Raw genomic sequence first — 16,445 nt, 5'->3', positions numbered from 1 at the left:
TGATTCAACAGAAAAAAAAAAAAAAAAGAAAAAAAATCCAAAAGATTGAGATATTGAAAAAGTAAACAATCTAGTAATGCATATTTAATGAAGAAAAGTTGCAGCTCATCAATGGTCCAATATTTCCATTATTTTGATGATCTATTACTATAATGATAAAAAATATTTTGGCTTAATTTAACCAAATATTTGTTGACCAATTCTTTTCATTTCCAAACCACTCCCGCTTAATTTCTACCTTGAAATTGCGTGTTCATCTGTCAGTATTGGAAGTGGTCGTCGACATTGATATCAGTGTTTTTTTTTTTTTTTTTTGTGCATACGAGATTACTCGAATTTGTACTCTAATTATTAACAGTGACGAATGCATCTTTTTATGTTAAGGTGTTTATGAACATTCTAAAAATTAGAAAATTTGAAATTTGAAGGGAAATTTTCAATTAAACATCTCTAAAATTTTTCTATGGACATTAAAAAAAAAATAGAAAATATGAAAGTTTAGAAGGAAATTTTTAACTGGACACTCGCAAAAATTCCAATAAACACCCCAAAAAATAAAAAATTTTAAAAATAATTTTCCGTTGGACACTTTAAAATTTTCTGGGATACCCCTTTCGTCAATAAAATTGATAAATTTTGTCAATAAAATTAATAAATTCATTCATGTATATATATATATATATAATATAATATAATATAATATGCGGATATTCTCAAAAATATTCTTGGATTTGTCACTTGTTATTAAAATTAAGAATTTAATATTTTATTAATAGATTATATAACTGTTGACGATCTCAATTTTTTTTAGTGGTTTAAAAGAAAATTCAAATTTTATTGAAAAAAAAAATTCTAAATTCAACTTCTTGAATAAATAGGAGATATATAAAAATCTAACAAAATGCTTAGTGGAGATTATATCTGGCAATTTGTGTTTTCGTATCGTGCTTCTATCATATTTGACATATATAATAATACGAATTATTAAAATACGAATACGACACGCAATATAAAATGTGTTTAAATCCTAAACATAAACATGACATATTTAATATACGTATTACATGTGATACGATATGATTAATATTTATATAATTGATTCGTTTAAGCACGACATGAATAAACACAAATAATACAGATATACAAAAATAGACACGACTAACACGGATATACACGAATAGACATAACTAACATAAATATATACAAGAATATGACTAAAATAATAAATAATTATAAATTATCTATCATTTATAACTTAATAAATTTAATATATCAGTAGTATAAAAAAGTACTTATATATTACAAAAATAAAAAATTTTAATACTCATTTAATATATAAATTTAATATATATTTAAATTTTAATTTATATTATATAATTATATTAATTTTTAGTATAAATTTTAAAATGATAAATTATTAAAAATTAAAGAATAAAATAAAAATGTATAGAACTAATATTAATATTTAAATTGTATTTATATTATTAATATAAAAATAATTTTATAATAATTATTAAAGGAGTATTATAATTAAATGTTTAAAATAATTTTTATATGAAATTAAATAACTAATTAAGTATCATAATTAAAAGTTTAAAAATTTTAAAAATCTTTATTGTTTATATTAAATTAAAATAAATATAAAAAATATGTTAAATGGGTTTAACATATTAAACATCTATTCGTATAATAAAATTAAATTAAACCGTGTTATTTATGGCATGTCACGTATTTAAACGAGTTAACATATATATGATATAAATTGTATTGTGTTGAAATTCTTATTAATACGAATAAACATAAATTATATATTTTTTAAACATATATATAATTTTTCATGTTATTTTTATATCATATTATCGTATCGTATCTGAAATTATCAAGTCTAGTGAAGATGCCATATATTCCTATCATATCAAAAGTTTTAATTGTCTGAACTTGGTTTTGATTTTTTCGTTAGGTGTTTGTGTATATATTTCTCTTTACATTTTACACTTTTATTTTGTGTAAAAGGTGGAATTACATATCTTTATATTCGTAACAGTATTGACTACTAAAAATATATATAAAAAAAATCTAAAATGATTAAAGAGTTATTAATTAAAAACCAATAATTCAACTAAGTAAACATCATCTTGACAAATACATATGTACGACGTATACAGATAATATTATATAAAAAAAAGAAGCGAAATCGAACGCTTTGACTTTATATATGCATGAAGCTATGGAAGTAGGAACAAAAGAATTTGATGCAAGTTTCCAGAAGCAAGTACTGTGGGGTACGGTATCTTCAAAATTCACACCCTGCCATAGAAAAGAACAATACATTTAAGTTTCAAAGCAAAGACATAACTTGCATATGCAGATGACTTGATTAGATGTATATATGGGAAAAAAATCATTACGTGTTTTAAACGTAAGATTTTATGGTATGAACTCATTTTAAGAACCTAATTAGCTATGGAAATTATTTCGTAAAATAGTCATAATCATTGAATTTTAAATATAATTTAATTAATTTATATAATTATTTTAAAAAAAAATCTCATTCAATAAATTTAAATTTTAAATTTTAATACTTACAAACTCTTCTATTTTTAAGCTACAACTTTGTAAAAAAATTAGTCATAATCATTAGCTCGGCAATGACATCTCATTCGTTAATGTTAATAGCACTAGATATATTTAATAATTTTAAATACAATAAAATAGTACGACACAAATATAAAAAAAAATATAAAAGTTATATCATTTAAAATTTTAGTAAAAAGTTATATATGTGTTAAGAGGAAATAAAAAATATATATTTGATATTCAATATATCGATATGAATTTAACATGATAAATTTTTTTTTTAATTTTACATGCATTTAACATAATACAAATATAAAAATTGTCTAAGTCTAAGGTAATTTCTTCTTAGCCCTTAGTAGCTTTTACTTCCATGAAAATGAGGAGATTTAATTTGTCAAAAAATATATGCTTTGTACATAACATGAAGGAAATCAAAAGGATAAATATAGATAAAGAGTTTCCTTACTGTTGGAATTCAATGTTAACGGATGCAGCAGAGGGATTTGCAATGGCCCCAAATGCAGTGGTGGAAAGAACTATTGTAGCACCGTTGGTGGAAGGCCGAGACACTGATGTATCCGCTCGATCAACTATCCTTATTTGAATGGTTTCACTAGGATTGCAAGTTCCAGGGGTAGCCGCACTGATGCACCTTACCAAGTATTGCCGCCCACAGGAAGCACCGTTGTCCCATATTCCGTCTCCCGCTGCTGCAAACAAGTTGCTAGTAGGAAACTGGGAGACATCATTCCCGAAGCAGGCGGTGGCTACACCGTGAACAGACAACCCAAAAAATGAGGTTGAAATTAAAATTAAGAGAGTTAAAGAGTAAAAGTTGCAATATCTGACATATAGTAATGGCGGCCACTTACGAATATATGGGTTGCTGTAATGGCTAGCAGTGCCGACATCAGCATAAGACAAATGGAAGAGCGTTGTTTGCAGGAGCATGAAGATGCTGAAGAATACCCATGGCGGCTGCAGCTTTACCATTTCTACTGCAAATTTGAATTATACTCTTTATGGTTTTTTAATAATCATACGCTAGGCGAGTTTCGAGTACTTTAAATAAGAATGGTGATCCTAATTTTTTGCATTTCTTAATTTTTTTAACGTAAATGTTAAATAATAAATTGTTGATTTTTTTAATAATATAATTGTAATATAATTTAAATAAAAAAATATATTTTAACGTAATATAAAATAATTTCATTAATAATGAATATAATTCAATAAAAGCGTTGAGCAAGTCAAAGAATAGTTTGTTAAAGTAGGACATAGAGATATAAATAGTGATAACTAGCAATCTAATCTAGCTTCGTTTCGGGTTAATGTATTCGGGTCATGATTTTTTCAATATGGGCAAACAAATAATAATATTTACAAAATAATATCTTGTCAACAAATCAATAATCAATTGAAATTTATTGATGCATAAGCTAAAAATAAAAAAAATTAATTTCTAATGTTTCAAAACTAATAATAATTTATTAGGTGATTCGCTGCAGGAGTATGATAAAAACCAAGAGTATAATAAAGACATAATTTATCTTTTTAATTAACCGCAATAAAATCTTTGTTGTATTAATTACTCTAATTATTAAATATTCAACCGTGATTACATTAGAATTCAAACTATTTTTAATTTTACAATGAATGACAACAAATATTATTTAGTTTTTTATAATGGGAAAATATATCAACAAAGTTTTAAAAAAATAAAATGAGATTGTCTACGCATTTAGTTTACCAAATCACTATTATAAGAATATTCGAAGCAAATGCCACGAAATCCTATCTATTACACCTATTTCACTTATAAAAAGGATAGGAAGCTTATCTTTACAATCTTATATACACTTCTATTTAAAAAAGGAAGGATTGAAAGATAAATTTTAAAAGCAAATAAGAGTTCATTTCATGCCTAAACTTTTCTTCATGAGAAATGAGTATTACCCTTGGCATCGGCCTGGTAAAATGGTAGAACCGCATGAGACGTAACACGGGCAAAAAGATTTATGCTGGTCGCAGATCTAATAGAACATGCCAGGATGAAGTGGAAAAAGAATGAAATACAATAAATATTCTCCAGTGTTGATGCGAAAATGATATGTTGTATACCACTGGGATGCATAAGTAGGGAAGACTAGCGGATATGGGGTTTGGAAAGGAAGGAAGAGTATACCTTCTAAAGTGCCTATAGAGCACTCACTAGGAACAATGGGGATGGCATAGATGAAGATGTAAATGATGGTTTTTGGAAACTTTTATGGCAGCTCAACATACCTCCAAAAATAAATATTTTTGGTTGGCGTCTTAACAATGGAATTCTGCCAGTGTTCAGCAACCTAAGGAGGAGGGGAATTGGTGGCCAGGACAGATGCCCAATATGCAGGCAAGAAGAGGAAACAATAATGCATGCGTTTAAAAGATGTAGGCTGGCAAGTGAAATCTTGAAAATGGACTGCTGGGGGGATGAATGGACAAATGCAGAGCATGAATGTGAGAAGAGGAAGCTGAGCAATTTATCTAAAAAGGGAGACAGAAACAGTTTGGAGGTGGGATTAGTAACTTGCTGGATGATATGGCACAACAAGGATATAAAGAATAAGGTTCGTAGAACGGATGAAGAAACCATGGCGTATGTAAGACAATTTATGGAGGAATATGAAAGAGCTCAATCAAGGTCGGATGTGCAAATTATACAGAAGAATACAAGATGGACAGCCCCAGAAGAAGGTTATGCTAAGGTAAATTTTGATGGAGCACTTGAAGTGGATGATTGTGTTTGTAGGATAGGGGTTGTAGTGAAGAATGAGTAGGGCAAAGTGTTAAGGGCATGCTCCAATAGAGTAACACACGTCAGAGATCCTATAGTTGCAGAAGCACGAGCATTGTATACGGCGATGGAATTCTCCAAGCAACTAGGCATACAATCAATTATTGTGGAAGGAGATGCCTTGGAACTAGTGAATCAGCTTATATCCGAAGAGGAGAATCTGTTAATAATTGGAGAGCTCATCCAGAAGGCAAAGACTTTGAAGCAATGTTTCATTCAGTTCGCAGCCACTCATATGAAGAGGGAAGCAAATAAAGCTGCGACGGGATAGCAAAGCATGCAATCTCGTCACCAGCAAAGGTGCTACATTGGATCAATGAATGCCCCACTATTATCTCTGATGTAATATTGGCTGGAAGAACTATTAGCTAAATCAATGAATTTCTTCTTTCAAAAAAAAAAAAAAAGTTTGGAAAATTATAAATTTTAAGTATTGGGAAAATATTTTTTTTCTAACAAAGAAATACTAAAAAGTTTCATTGCATTAAGGCAGCATTTTAAAATATAAGCAAATAAATATTTATGATGCATACTTTTTTGCCCTAAAATGTCAAAATAAAAATTTGCAAATTCAATTCATAGCAAAGAAATTAAAAAAAAATCCATAACAAAAATCAAAGAAAAAAAAATGAAAGGGTGTAAGATGTTTCTATGGGCTAGCTAGACACCATGGGGATTCATTCCCATTTGAAGTAGACAATTCTTGGCTCCGGTAGGATGGCGTGGATCCACCTCACGGAGATCAATCCCTATAAAATTTAAACGTGTTAAAAATATTATTTTACATTTGTGAAAATAAAAAATTATTTTAGAGCTAATTTAACATATATTTGCAAATATTTTCACTATATCTTTTTGAAAATAAGAAATGCTAAATAATTTGATCAAAGTTTATACCTTCAAAACACTTTCAATAAGTCTTAATCACCAAAAATAAAACATGTCAAACTAAAAATATTTAACAAATGTATATATTTTAAATTTTTAAGAATTCAAAACCTATTTATTCTAAACTACCTTTGAACTTTGAAGCATCAAAGGTATGATAGAGGACATTTATTTATAAAAATCATGGCTCTTTATTCGAACTTTTTCTTTTGATATGGGATGGTGGGTAACAAAGCTTCCTCAAGTCTCATTTTTATTTTTATCACTAGTGTTCATTTTTGGGTGAATGAAAATTTAATTTATAATAATAACTTTTATAAAAATTATGGATGATTTTTGTTAAGCATTTAATTCAAAATTAATTGACAGTAAGTGAAAGAGTTCAACTTCGATTATAAAATTGAGATAACATTAATTTAATAGAATCTCATTATATGTAGATAAAGATGAAAGAAATATTTTATGTGATAAATTAAAAATAATAATAAAAAAAATTTTTGATTCTGATACCATGTTAAGTATCAAACTCAAAATCAATTAATAGTAAGTGAATGGTCCAATTTGAATATAAAATTATAATATGTATGATAATATGACTTTAATAATTTTAAGATTGTAATATGCATTTTTTAATGATTTAATTATTGATTTGTGTTTTAAACTTAATTAAAATATGATATTAAAACTTAAAAGTAGTAATTTGGAAATGATTAAACAAGTTTCATGGAATTTTTTAGTGAACTTATTTATAAAGAATTCGTGAAACTAGTTTGCGAATACAAATGAGTCAAACTTTCTATGTTCAAACTTGATTTGTTTATTAATTGAACTTAAAAATACGTCAGAATTTATTTGTTAAATTTTATAAATAAACATAAACAAATTTTAATCAAATTTATTTATGAATTGATATATAAATTTATTGCTTCATCTAGATGGGTCTAGACGCGGATCGTTTGCGGGTTGAGATGCAGATTTTTGTTGTCAAAACATCGTTGTTGTATGGGCATAGTATAAAAGCCGAAAAAGTTGATTTTTCTTAGGCTGCCTTGGCCCCTTTTCTCTCTAATCCAGCCTTTCTCTTCCTTCTCTCTAAAAGATTTAACTGTAAAATTCAACATTTCCTAGAAATTGACAGAAAATCTAGAATCTGATATCGAAATTTCAAACGAAGTCGAAAAATTCAAACTTACCTAGAAACTCAGAAAATTTCCAAAATCCAGCTCATTATTTTGTTATTATTATTTGCTGATCTGATCTTAGCCGGTCACATTGTTTTTTAGTTTTATTAATTTGCAAAAGTTGTATTATGTAATGCTAATAAATAGTCTTTGAAAGCTTTAATTCATTGCATGTTTCCATCCATAAATTCCAATGCTAAAAGTTTTACCATGCTATGTCTCTTATGAAATTTTGACCATAAAGCAGATTGGAAAAGGAAAAGTTCTTGTTGAGGGTAAAGATGTTGCTTTACTTGGGTACGGGGCAATGGTTCAAAACTGTCTCAAAGCCCATGCCCTTCTTTGCAAGCTTGGCATCAACGTAACTGTTGCTGATGCAAGATTCTGCAAGCCTCTTGATATCGAGCATCTCAGGCAGCTTTGTAATAACCATTCCATTCTGATAACTGTTGAGGAAGGTTCTGTTGCGGGATTTGGTTCCCATGTTGCACAGTTCATTGCCCTTGATGGACAGCTTGATGGAAGACTTAAGGAAATATTATCATGTACCCTGTAAGAATTATGCTGTTCAGACAAAAAATGGAATATTTAGATGAAAAAAGAAAAGAAAGAAAGACACATCAATGAAACTATTTTATCGATGTGCGCGATAGCACCCACGTCCTTATGTTTTTAGATTTGTGTAATGATACTTATCCCTGTATTTACCTGTCAATTTATAGAGACATATCTTGTGTGGGGGTAAGGGGGGGGGGGGGGGGGAGGGGAGGAGAATGGTGTCGATGGAGGAGACTGGGAAATATTTTGTTAAACATTCCTCCCTATTCTGATGATTTACTGAATGAATTTCTACAGTGGCGACCAATTGTCTTACCAGACAACTATATTGAGCATGCATCTCCCAAACAACAGCTTGCTCTTGCTGGGCTAACTGGACATCACATCGCTGCAACCGTATTAAATCTTCATGGACAGATCCGTGAAGCCCTACTTTTGATGTGCTAGAATGCTGTATATAGTTTTCCATATTGGATTGTTTATGCACCCCAAGAAGGCGAGAAGGTAAACAAAGAATGAACAATAGAATCTCTGGAAGAGTATCAATTAGGGTGTATTAATGATCCTTTTGTCTTGATGAGTCCTTTAACTTGTATAGTTCTGCAATATGTGCTATATAATCACATTCAATTTTATTGATTCCATGATGAATGTGATTATTTTTATATATGTCAGTCAGTTGCAGCATTGGCCAAAAGAGAGTTTAAATTAAATCAAGCTGGTATTCAAATCCACACAAAAATTAGTGTGAGACAGTTTTATGCCAATCCAGATTTTGAAGGGATTGTGGTATATTTTACCGTTCCTCATTACCATTTTCAATCTCATTACCGTTAATCTCAAAGAATGCCTTAAAAAGTATCAGAGCCTATGCCCTGGAAGTCATGTGGCTCAATTAACCTAGGAAAAGAAAAAAGCAATTAGCTTCAAAGCTTGCAAGTGGAGCTTGTTTATTTAACAATAAATGACTATGATCAAGTTAATAACAATTAGTTCAAGATTATAAACTAAAAAAATTTACTTCTTTCATCTATATGAATCAAGTTGAACGAGGGTTGAGGTACAAGGATGAACTCGAGTTTCTCAAATTTAGGCATCGGCTGATCAGCTGGACTCTTATCAGAAAACGAAATCATGGTAAAAATGCAGAGATGGGAATTCCCAAATCCAGAAAAAGTCTGGACATCCTGTGATTTGCTGCATGCTTGGCCATCTGGAATCTGTGGATTTGGTGAATGTCTGTCAGTGTCAACCGCTACTTTGGTAGCAAATGACAAAAGTTTCTAAAGTATTCATCATCTTAATTTTCTCAGTCTGTCGGGGAAAAGCTAAGCTACTAATATAACAGACAAAATTGTTCATATTACAACTATACAGATACTAAAGTACAGGTATGAAACTGTTTCCATAACAGTGACTCCAGTCCCCTCTCACGGGATACTGCTAGAAACAAACATCTATGTCTTAGATTTCTCTAGAAACATTTGAATAAACAAAATATTTTTTGTTTCTTTTTTCTTTTTTTAACTTAAGTTCATAATCTACTAATTAACAATGTGTCATGTGTATAGAACAAATTTAATAAAGTCAAAGAATTGCATCATTTTCTTTTTTCTTTTTTTTTATCAATAAAAGTTTTTGAATTTCACTTAATACATTCTTTTTTATAACTTATTCAAACAGATTTATTTATATTTATCATCTTTGTGTGCATTAAGTGATAAGTAAATCATTACTAAAAATAAAAACACAGTAATAAAATTTTTAATTTTTATTTTTTCCCCTTTTCTTTTGTTTTTGTCAAAAGATTTGGATTTTTTAACTTTATTTTAAAAATAGAAATTAACGGTTAGAAAATATTAAAAAAATATAAAAGAAAAATGGGGAAAAAAGAACACATGAAAAGAAATCTAAAACGACTTTTACTTATATAAAAAGTATCAAAACTATTGCTTTTATTTTAAAAAATATATATAAGTGATAAAACTCTGTAATTTCTTAATTTTTAATTAAAAGTTTTAATCACAATTAAATAAAATTTTTGTTATATATCACACAGAAAAGTTCAAACAATAATTAAACCCTAAAACGGAACTCTAACCGTTTCAATTCAATCAGACAAACCGAAATGAATTTCCCCCAAGTTCTCGAAGAACCTGGCCCACTGAGCAACACCACGTCAGCAACGTCCCAATGTTTAAGGGCCCGCAAATAGAAGTAGACCCACAAAACCCGCTCAGTTTTTGAACCAACCCCCTCGCCTCTCTCCGACAGTTTCAGAAATTTGCTCCCATCCCCCTCTCTCTCTTCTCTGTGTAAATGACAGGCAAAACAAAAAAAAAAAGGCTGTCAGTTAAAAGGAAAATATAGAAAGTATGATTTTGAAATAATTTTTTTTTCTTTTTAAAGGAGTGTAGGAAAGAAAAAATCTGACCCTTTCGCTTTCCCAACATCCCGGGGAAATCTGAAATTTCAGACCAACTCCTTGCCTCGGAAACTGTCTCCGGCGCGGGAGCTTTGAGGTCCGTAACGTTTTTTAGTTTCTCTCATTTCCATTTCATTGATTGTTAAATGATGGTATAATGGCCTTCTTTTTCTGTTGGATGTAAGATTTTTACGTGCATGGGTTTTAAAAATGGAATCAAAATGATGGAACAAAAAACTTAAAATGTGAGAAACTGTTCTATATCTTTATCGTTTTTCTTTATTGTTTCTAAAGAAGGGTAATGAAGATTTTTCCAAAGGTACAAAATATTTTTTTTTCTCTCTCTTTTTCTATGTTGAATGATTTCATTTGCTCTGTCTCGTAATATTTTTTTTTCTCTCTCTTTTTCTATGTTGAATGATTTCATTTGCTCTGTCTCGTATTTTGGATTTTCATTCCCCCCCCCCCCCCCTTTTGGTTTACCATATGAAGAAAACGTGATAAAAAATTGTTTTCCTTTGCATGATGCAGATATGAAATTTTATTCTGCACCCTTTATTTCTAATAAAAAGAATCTATCTTGTAGAATTGATTTTTTCTTTCTTGGACATTCTGGGATTCCTTTATGATCCAGTCCACCATAAACCATTCATCTGAGAAGATTGTTAATATTTTCATTGTTTTATGAGATGCCCAATAATAGTTTCAGGCTTTCAGCATGGGCAGATCAGATAAACTTTATATTAGCTTTCTTTTAGACGGTCCTGCTTGTATTATATGATGTTTTTATTTGTAAATTACCCATCACTTGTATCCCATTAGTTTTAGTGATTAATTCTCTCTTTTATCATGCAGTTATTTCATGATTCATGACTATCTTGCTTCTTAATTACATTATATTTGCCTTCACAAATTCCACATACATACACACATGCATGCATGCATGCATACATACAAGTTCTCCTTAGTCCTTAATACGCTCTCCATGTGATTTGGCAGCTTCATAGAGACATTTTACGCTTTGCATGATCTCTTCTTATGTGATTAAGAGGGTGTTATAGGATACAGGTGTTGTGGTCATTCTAGATTATAAGATCAATGTAAAAATTTTTGCCCTTGAATCAGTTATGGAAGACATCAGAGGTCCATTCAAGGGGATAATCAAAGACATCAAGGGAAGAAGGACGTGTTACAAGGAAGATTGGGTCAGTGGATTTTGCTCAGGCTTTAGGTATGTCTTGTTATGATGTTTTTGGTACTACTTTATGTTCCTCAGGTGGAGATTTTCATTTTGATTCATATTTCATTTTATATTTCTATCAGGATATTAGCTCCGACTGCCTATATCTTCTTTGCTTCCGCTCTTCCTGTCATTGCCTTTGGAGAGCAATTGAGTCGAGATACAGGTACTGCATTTGTTTGTCTACTTAAAATGAGAATCATTAAAAGCCAGCATGATCTAGGATGAAAGTTACTTCAATGCAAATCCTTTTATGTCAAAGAGTATAAATGCTGGATATTAGTTTTGAAACTCATTTATCCTCTTTTGCTTGAGTTTATGGCTTTTCAAGAACAAGCCTTAAGACTGTTTTTCTTGTTTTAGATGGCACTCTCAGCACGGTGGAAACGTTGGCTTCTACAGCTATTTGTGGAATCATTCACTCCATTTTTGGTGGGCAGCCTCTGTTGATAGTAGGTGTTGCAGAGCCAACAGTTATAATGTACACTTATTTGTACACTTTCAGCATCGGAAGGCCAGAGTTGGGCAAGGAACTCTTTTTGCCTTGGACTTCTTGGTAATGGATATAATTCCCTCTTCTTTTTTCTTCCCTTCTTGATTAGGCAGAAATATTCTTATTGTCTAATTTCTTTCTTTTGTTTTCCTTCCCAGGGTCTGTGTATGGACTGCTCTGCTGCTCATTCTTCTTGCTATATTCAATGCATGCACCATAATCACCAGATTTACTAGAATTGCAGGAGAGCTTTTTGGCATGTTGATAACTGTTCTTTTCCTCCAAGAGGCTGTTAAGGTATTGAATAACTTATGCAACAATCAAGGTGCAAGGTTTATGATGACAGAATCCTGACCCTGATAATGATAATTTTTGGATCATAGGGAGTTATCAGTGAATTTAGTATACCCAAAGGTGAAAATCCTAAGTTGGAGAACTATCAGTTCACCTGGCTATATACAAATGGGTTGCTGGCAGTCATTTTCTCCTTTGGGGTTCTATTAACCGCCTTAAAGACACGAAAGGCAAGATCATGGCGTTATGGAACAGGCAAGTCAACCGACTAATTGGGATTAACTGATTTGATGGTGTCACCCTAGAAATTTAGTTTATGTTCGTTTCTCTTAAATCTTGCATTTAATGGCTCTGGTTTCAGGTTGGCTTCGAAGTTTTATTGCAGACTATGGGGTTCCCCTAATGGTCTTGTGTTGGACGGCATTGTCTTACTTAATACCTGGACAAGTCATTTCTGGGGTTCCCAGGAGGCTGCTCTGTCCACTTCTTTGGGAACCTGCATCATTATATCATTGGACAGTGATAAAGGTACGAAGGTTGTGAATCCATATTTTGTTTGTTTCCCTTCCAGAGATTTTATGTTTTTTGTAACCGTCTCTAAAATCTATTACCATAAGCTATTATCTAGGAGCATTCCGTTGAGGATCTAGAGTATTTGTTTAGTGAATTCCTGGTTTTTCTAATTAGATGAACTAAAGACAAACCTATACTTAATCATATCTCTTATTACAGGATATGGGAAAGGTTCCAATTATGTACATCTTGGCTGCCTTTATACCAGCATTGATGATAGCAGGTCTATACTTCTTCGATCACAGCGTCGCTTCACAGATGGCACAGCAAAAAGAGTTTAACCTCAAAAAACCCTCTGCTTACCATTATGATATCTTGTTGCTCGGAGCTATGGTACTTGACTGATGCTTCTGACCTATGCTCTCTCTGTGTCCCCCCCTTCCCACTCCCCTACAAGTTATATTTTCAAATCTATGTTTTTTACTAATTTTAGGCTTAAATGCTTCTTGTCAATCATGGTTTCAGACTTTGATTTGTGGGTTGCTGGGACTTCCTCCTTCAAATGGTGTCCTTCCACAATCTCCCATGCACACTAAGAGTCTTGCGGTTCTCAAGAGGCAGGTGGGTTGCTGTACTTTTAGAAACTATGCTCTTAATTTTTAACTAGTTCCTGTTAATGTGGATTCTTAGACTATATAACCCATGAATGCAGTTAATTCGGAAAAAAATGGTAAAAAGTGCCAAGGAGGGCATGTTGCAACAAGCAAGCAACTCAGAAATATATGGCAGAATGCAAGCCGTGTTTATAGAAATGGATGCATCTCCTGCTGTAAGTACCATAGGCTTGTAGGATGGCTTATACTATTTGCCATATACACATGCATGCAGGCATGTTTGATTGCAAATTCACTGAGCATAATATGGATATCGTTGCAGCATATTTCAGTGGACAAAGAGTTGAAGAACTTGAAAGAGGCTGTGATGAAAGGTGATGATGGGAAGGATGCAAAAGAAAATTTTGATCCTGATAGACATATTGATGCTTTTTTGCCTGTTAGAGTTAATGAGCAAAGAATGAGCAACCTGTTACAGTCATTCCTTGTGGGAATTTCAATGTGTGTTCTGCCTGTAATAAAAATGATTCCTACCTCGGTACTCTGGGGATATTTTGCCTATATGGCCATTGACAGCCTCCCAGGGAGCCAGTTCTGGGAAAGGCTGTTGCTACTCTTCATCACCCCTACCAGGCGTTACAAGTAAGTCATTGTACCTTAAAAGTAACCATAAAATACAACCTAGACATTTTATGGAATAATGTGTGACGACTAAGCTAATTTCCTTGTGAAGGTTTGGGAAATTTCCTGAATTTAAAATATTTTTAATTTCCTTCAATTGCGATTAAGCAAACTACCTTGTGGGAAAGAAGACTTATCTAGTTTCTCGTTTGAACTAAAACAACAAATTAAGCTTTTCCCTACTAAATGGGGTTGGCTAGACTGATCATTTTTTGTCCTTGTTCGCCATTGAGGATCAAATCCACAGTAAGCTCAGCTGCACTGACGTGCTTTCTTTAGTTCTTCTTTTGAAGTGAAATAAAGCTTTATAAATGCAGCCTAAAAATCCTTTAGTGTGTTTAAGGGGGGTGATATAGGTGTAGTTTAACTTTGATAACTAACTAAATGTGATGGTTGATGTGGTTTTGCATCTTATTTCATTGTATCAGTGTAGTAGGTGCAAGTTTATGCTTTCTGTCATTAACTCTTCCTACCTGGATGAACAGAGTCCTGGAAGGTGCTCATGCATCATTTGTAGAGTTGGTACCTTTCAAGTCCATTTTGATATTTACACTCTTCCAATTTGTATATCTTCTGGTATGTTTTGGGGTGACATGGATACCTATAGCTGGAATACTGTTTCCACTACCGTTCTTCCTTCTGATCAGCATCAGACAGCACATCCTTCCAAAGCTTTTCCAGCCTGAACATCTTCAGGAACTAGATGCTGCTGAGTATGAAGAATTTGCCGGTACACCAAGAAGAAACTTTAGTACAACACTCAAGGTACATCCTTTTTGGTCCTTCCCTGTAATTTTGTATCTTTTCATCTGGTCAACTTTTTTTTGTTCTTTCCTAGCATAGCTTTTCAGCTATGTTAACAGAATTTTATGCTTTTTAATCCTGTTGGGAAATTAATGTTTGGTTTCCACCTCTCATACGAACTTGTGGAAAGATTTTCCTCTCCCTAATTGAAAAGTTTGTGTTTTAGCATAGATGAGAAAATCTTCCTTTTGTGCTCAATGTTCATTTGATTTGAATGGTGTTATACTTCTTTCTTCTCCGTGTGCACTTTTGATTCACAGACATAATAATGTGTAAACAGGAAAGGGGACCACCTGATTTTGGCAGTGAAGGGACTGAAGATGACTTCTATGATGCTGAGATATTGGATGAGATGACAACCAACAGAGGAGAGCTGAGGCTTAGAACTGTAAGCACCAAGGAAGAAAGGTCATATCAGGTATATCTTTAAATTTCCATTTTATGCTGTGCTATTTTATTACCGGATTACAATTTTTTCATCCTCATGCTTGAATATGGCATGGTTTGCAGGTTCATCCAGAATAATATGCCCGAACTCATTGCAAGCAACATTAGTATTTAGCGTATGATGAGCCTGCTATGATGAGGATTGCTAAGTCCAGATTATAATTATTGGCCGGATTGAAGAAATAATCATGATCTTTAGGAAAGAATGTCTAGGAATGTTGTTGCCATGTATAGCCAGTTATTTATCCAAAAAGCCGGGAAAGAAATTGACAGAAAAAAAGAGTTCAACCCTTTTGTGGCACGAGCAAGAAACAGAGGAAAGGAAGCATTGAACTGTATTTCTTCCCTTTCTTTCTTTGTTCTTTTATTTGTTCATCCATAAAAATTAGGCATATCTGCTAAAATATTAACAGTGAGGCTAAGGGATAAGTGATATGGAGAAAAGGGGAGGGTGTGACTCTTTTTATTACTCAACAGATGAGGGGATGCAGTACTTTTCATGTTGAAATTGGAATGGCCAATTCTTTTATCGGTTTTATCTGAGTAGAAATATTTTTTACCAGACAAAATTTGTTTAAACTAACATATATTTATATTGAATCATGAATACGGTTTGGTTTCTTGAGCTCTTTTCATGGTATTTTGATTTCTTCATGCTTTATGGATTCAAGATAGATTGTTATTAGATTTGATAATTTTAAATACAATATACTAAGATGATGCCAAAATAATAATAAAAAAATATATAAAAATGATACGATTTAAATTATAACTAAAATTGTATATGGGTAGTTTAATAAAAACAAAAAAATATATTTTGTATTTAGCATATAAACGCAAATTGTGGCTTGATCATTTTTAAATTTTATATATTAAATACAAAATAAATAA

General features: G+C 31.6%; 3 protein-coding genes across 4 annotated transcripts; 2 read left to right on the top strand and 1 right to left on the bottom strand.

The window, feature by feature from the left end:
* Positions 1 to 2,022: 2,022 nt before the first annotated feature.
* LOC111300198 (EG45-like domain containing protein) lies at positions 2,023 to 3,588 on the bottom strand. Its single transcript, XM_089746800.1, has 3 exons — positions 3,450 to 3,588; positions 3,044 to 3,344; positions 2,023 to 2,307 (listed from the first exon to the last, which is right to left on the bottom strand). The coding sequence occupies exons 1-3, from the start codon at positions 3,568 to 3,570 to the stop codon at positions 2,301 to 2,303; spliced, it is 429 nt and encodes a 142-aa protein (XP_089602926.1). The 5' UTR covers positions 3,571 to 3,588; the 3' UTR covers positions 2,023 to 2,300.
* A 1,144-nt stretch (positions 3,589 to 4,732) lies between these two features.
* Positions 4,733 to 5,399, top strand: LOC111300197 (uncharacterized). Its single transcript, XM_022895840.2, has 2 exons — positions 4,733 to 4,756; positions 4,854 to 5,399. The coding sequence occupies exons 1-2, from the start codon at positions 4,733 to 4,735 to the stop codon at positions 5,397 to 5,399; spliced, it is 570 nt and encodes a 189-aa protein (XP_022751575.2).
* A 4,988-nt stretch (positions 5,400 to 10,387) lies between these two features.
* Positions 10,388 to 16,193, top strand: LOC111300282 (putative boron transporter 6). Of its 2 annotated transcripts, XM_022895917.2 has the most exons (14): positions 10,388 to 10,565; positions 11,594 to 11,699; positions 11,792 to 11,874; positions 12,072 to 12,264; positions 12,360 to 12,498; positions 12,585 to 12,750; positions 12,857 to 13,023; positions 13,228 to 13,401; positions 13,534 to 13,629; positions 13,721 to 13,837; positions 13,945 to 14,264; positions 14,789 to 15,068; positions 15,388 to 15,525; positions 15,618 to 16,193. In XM_022895917.2, exons 2-14 carry the CDS (start codon positions 11,596 to 11,598, stop codon positions 15,630 to 15,632), a joined length of 1,992 nt encoding a protein of 663 aa, XP_022751652.2. In that variant the 5' UTR covers positions 10,388 to 10,565; positions 11,594 to 11,595; the 3' UTR covers positions 15,633 to 16,193. The 2 variants fall into 2 exon arrangements, with proteins under 2 accessions (XP_022751652.2, XP_089602925.1); XM_089746799.1 differs by lacking the exon at positions 15,618 to 16,193 and having other exon boundaries at positions 10,475 to 10,565; positions 15,388 to 15,537.
* The last annotated feature ends 252 nt before the right edge of the window (positions 16,194 to 16,445 follow it).

Source organism: Durio zibethinus, chromosome 18 (genome assembly GCF_047325235.1).
Source record: "Durio zibethinus cultivar Kanyao isolate XHJ-2024 chromosome 18, ASM4732523v1, whole genome shotgun sequence".
Classification (NCBI taxonomy): domain Eukaryota; kingdom Viridiplantae; phylum Streptophyta; class Magnoliopsida; order Malvales; family Malvaceae; genus Durio; species Durio zibethinus.
This window is presented reverse-complemented; position numbering and strand designations above follow the sequence as displayed.

Coding starts and splice junctions, on each gene's coding strand:
- LOC111300282 (XM_022895917.2), top strand. CDS start 11,596: ATGGAAGACATCAGAGGTCCATTCAAGGGGATAATCAAAGACATCAAG. Junction 13,630..13,720: donor TTGCGGTTCTCAAGAGGCAG/GTGGGTTGCTGT, acceptor CCATGAATGCAG/TTAATTCGGAAAAAAATGGT. Junction 14,265..14,788: donor ACCCCTACCAGGCGTTACAA/GTAAGTCATTGT, acceptor CTGGATGAACAG/AGTCCTGGAAGGTGCTCATG.
- LOC111300198 (XM_089746800.1), bottom strand. CDS start 3,570: ATGGTAAAGCTGCAGCCGCCATGGGTATTCTTCAGCATCTTCATGCTC. Junction 3,345..3,449: donor TTACAGCAACCCATATATTC/GTAAGTGGCCGC, acceptor TTCACGGTGTAG/CCACCGCCTGCTTCGGGAAT.
- LOC111300197 (XM_022895840.2), top strand. CDS start 4,733: ATGGGGTTTGGAAAGGAAGGAAGA. Junction 4,757..4,853: donor GGTTTGGAAAGGAAGGAAGA/GTATACCTTCTA, acceptor CTTTTATGGCAG/CTCAACATACCTCCAAAAAT.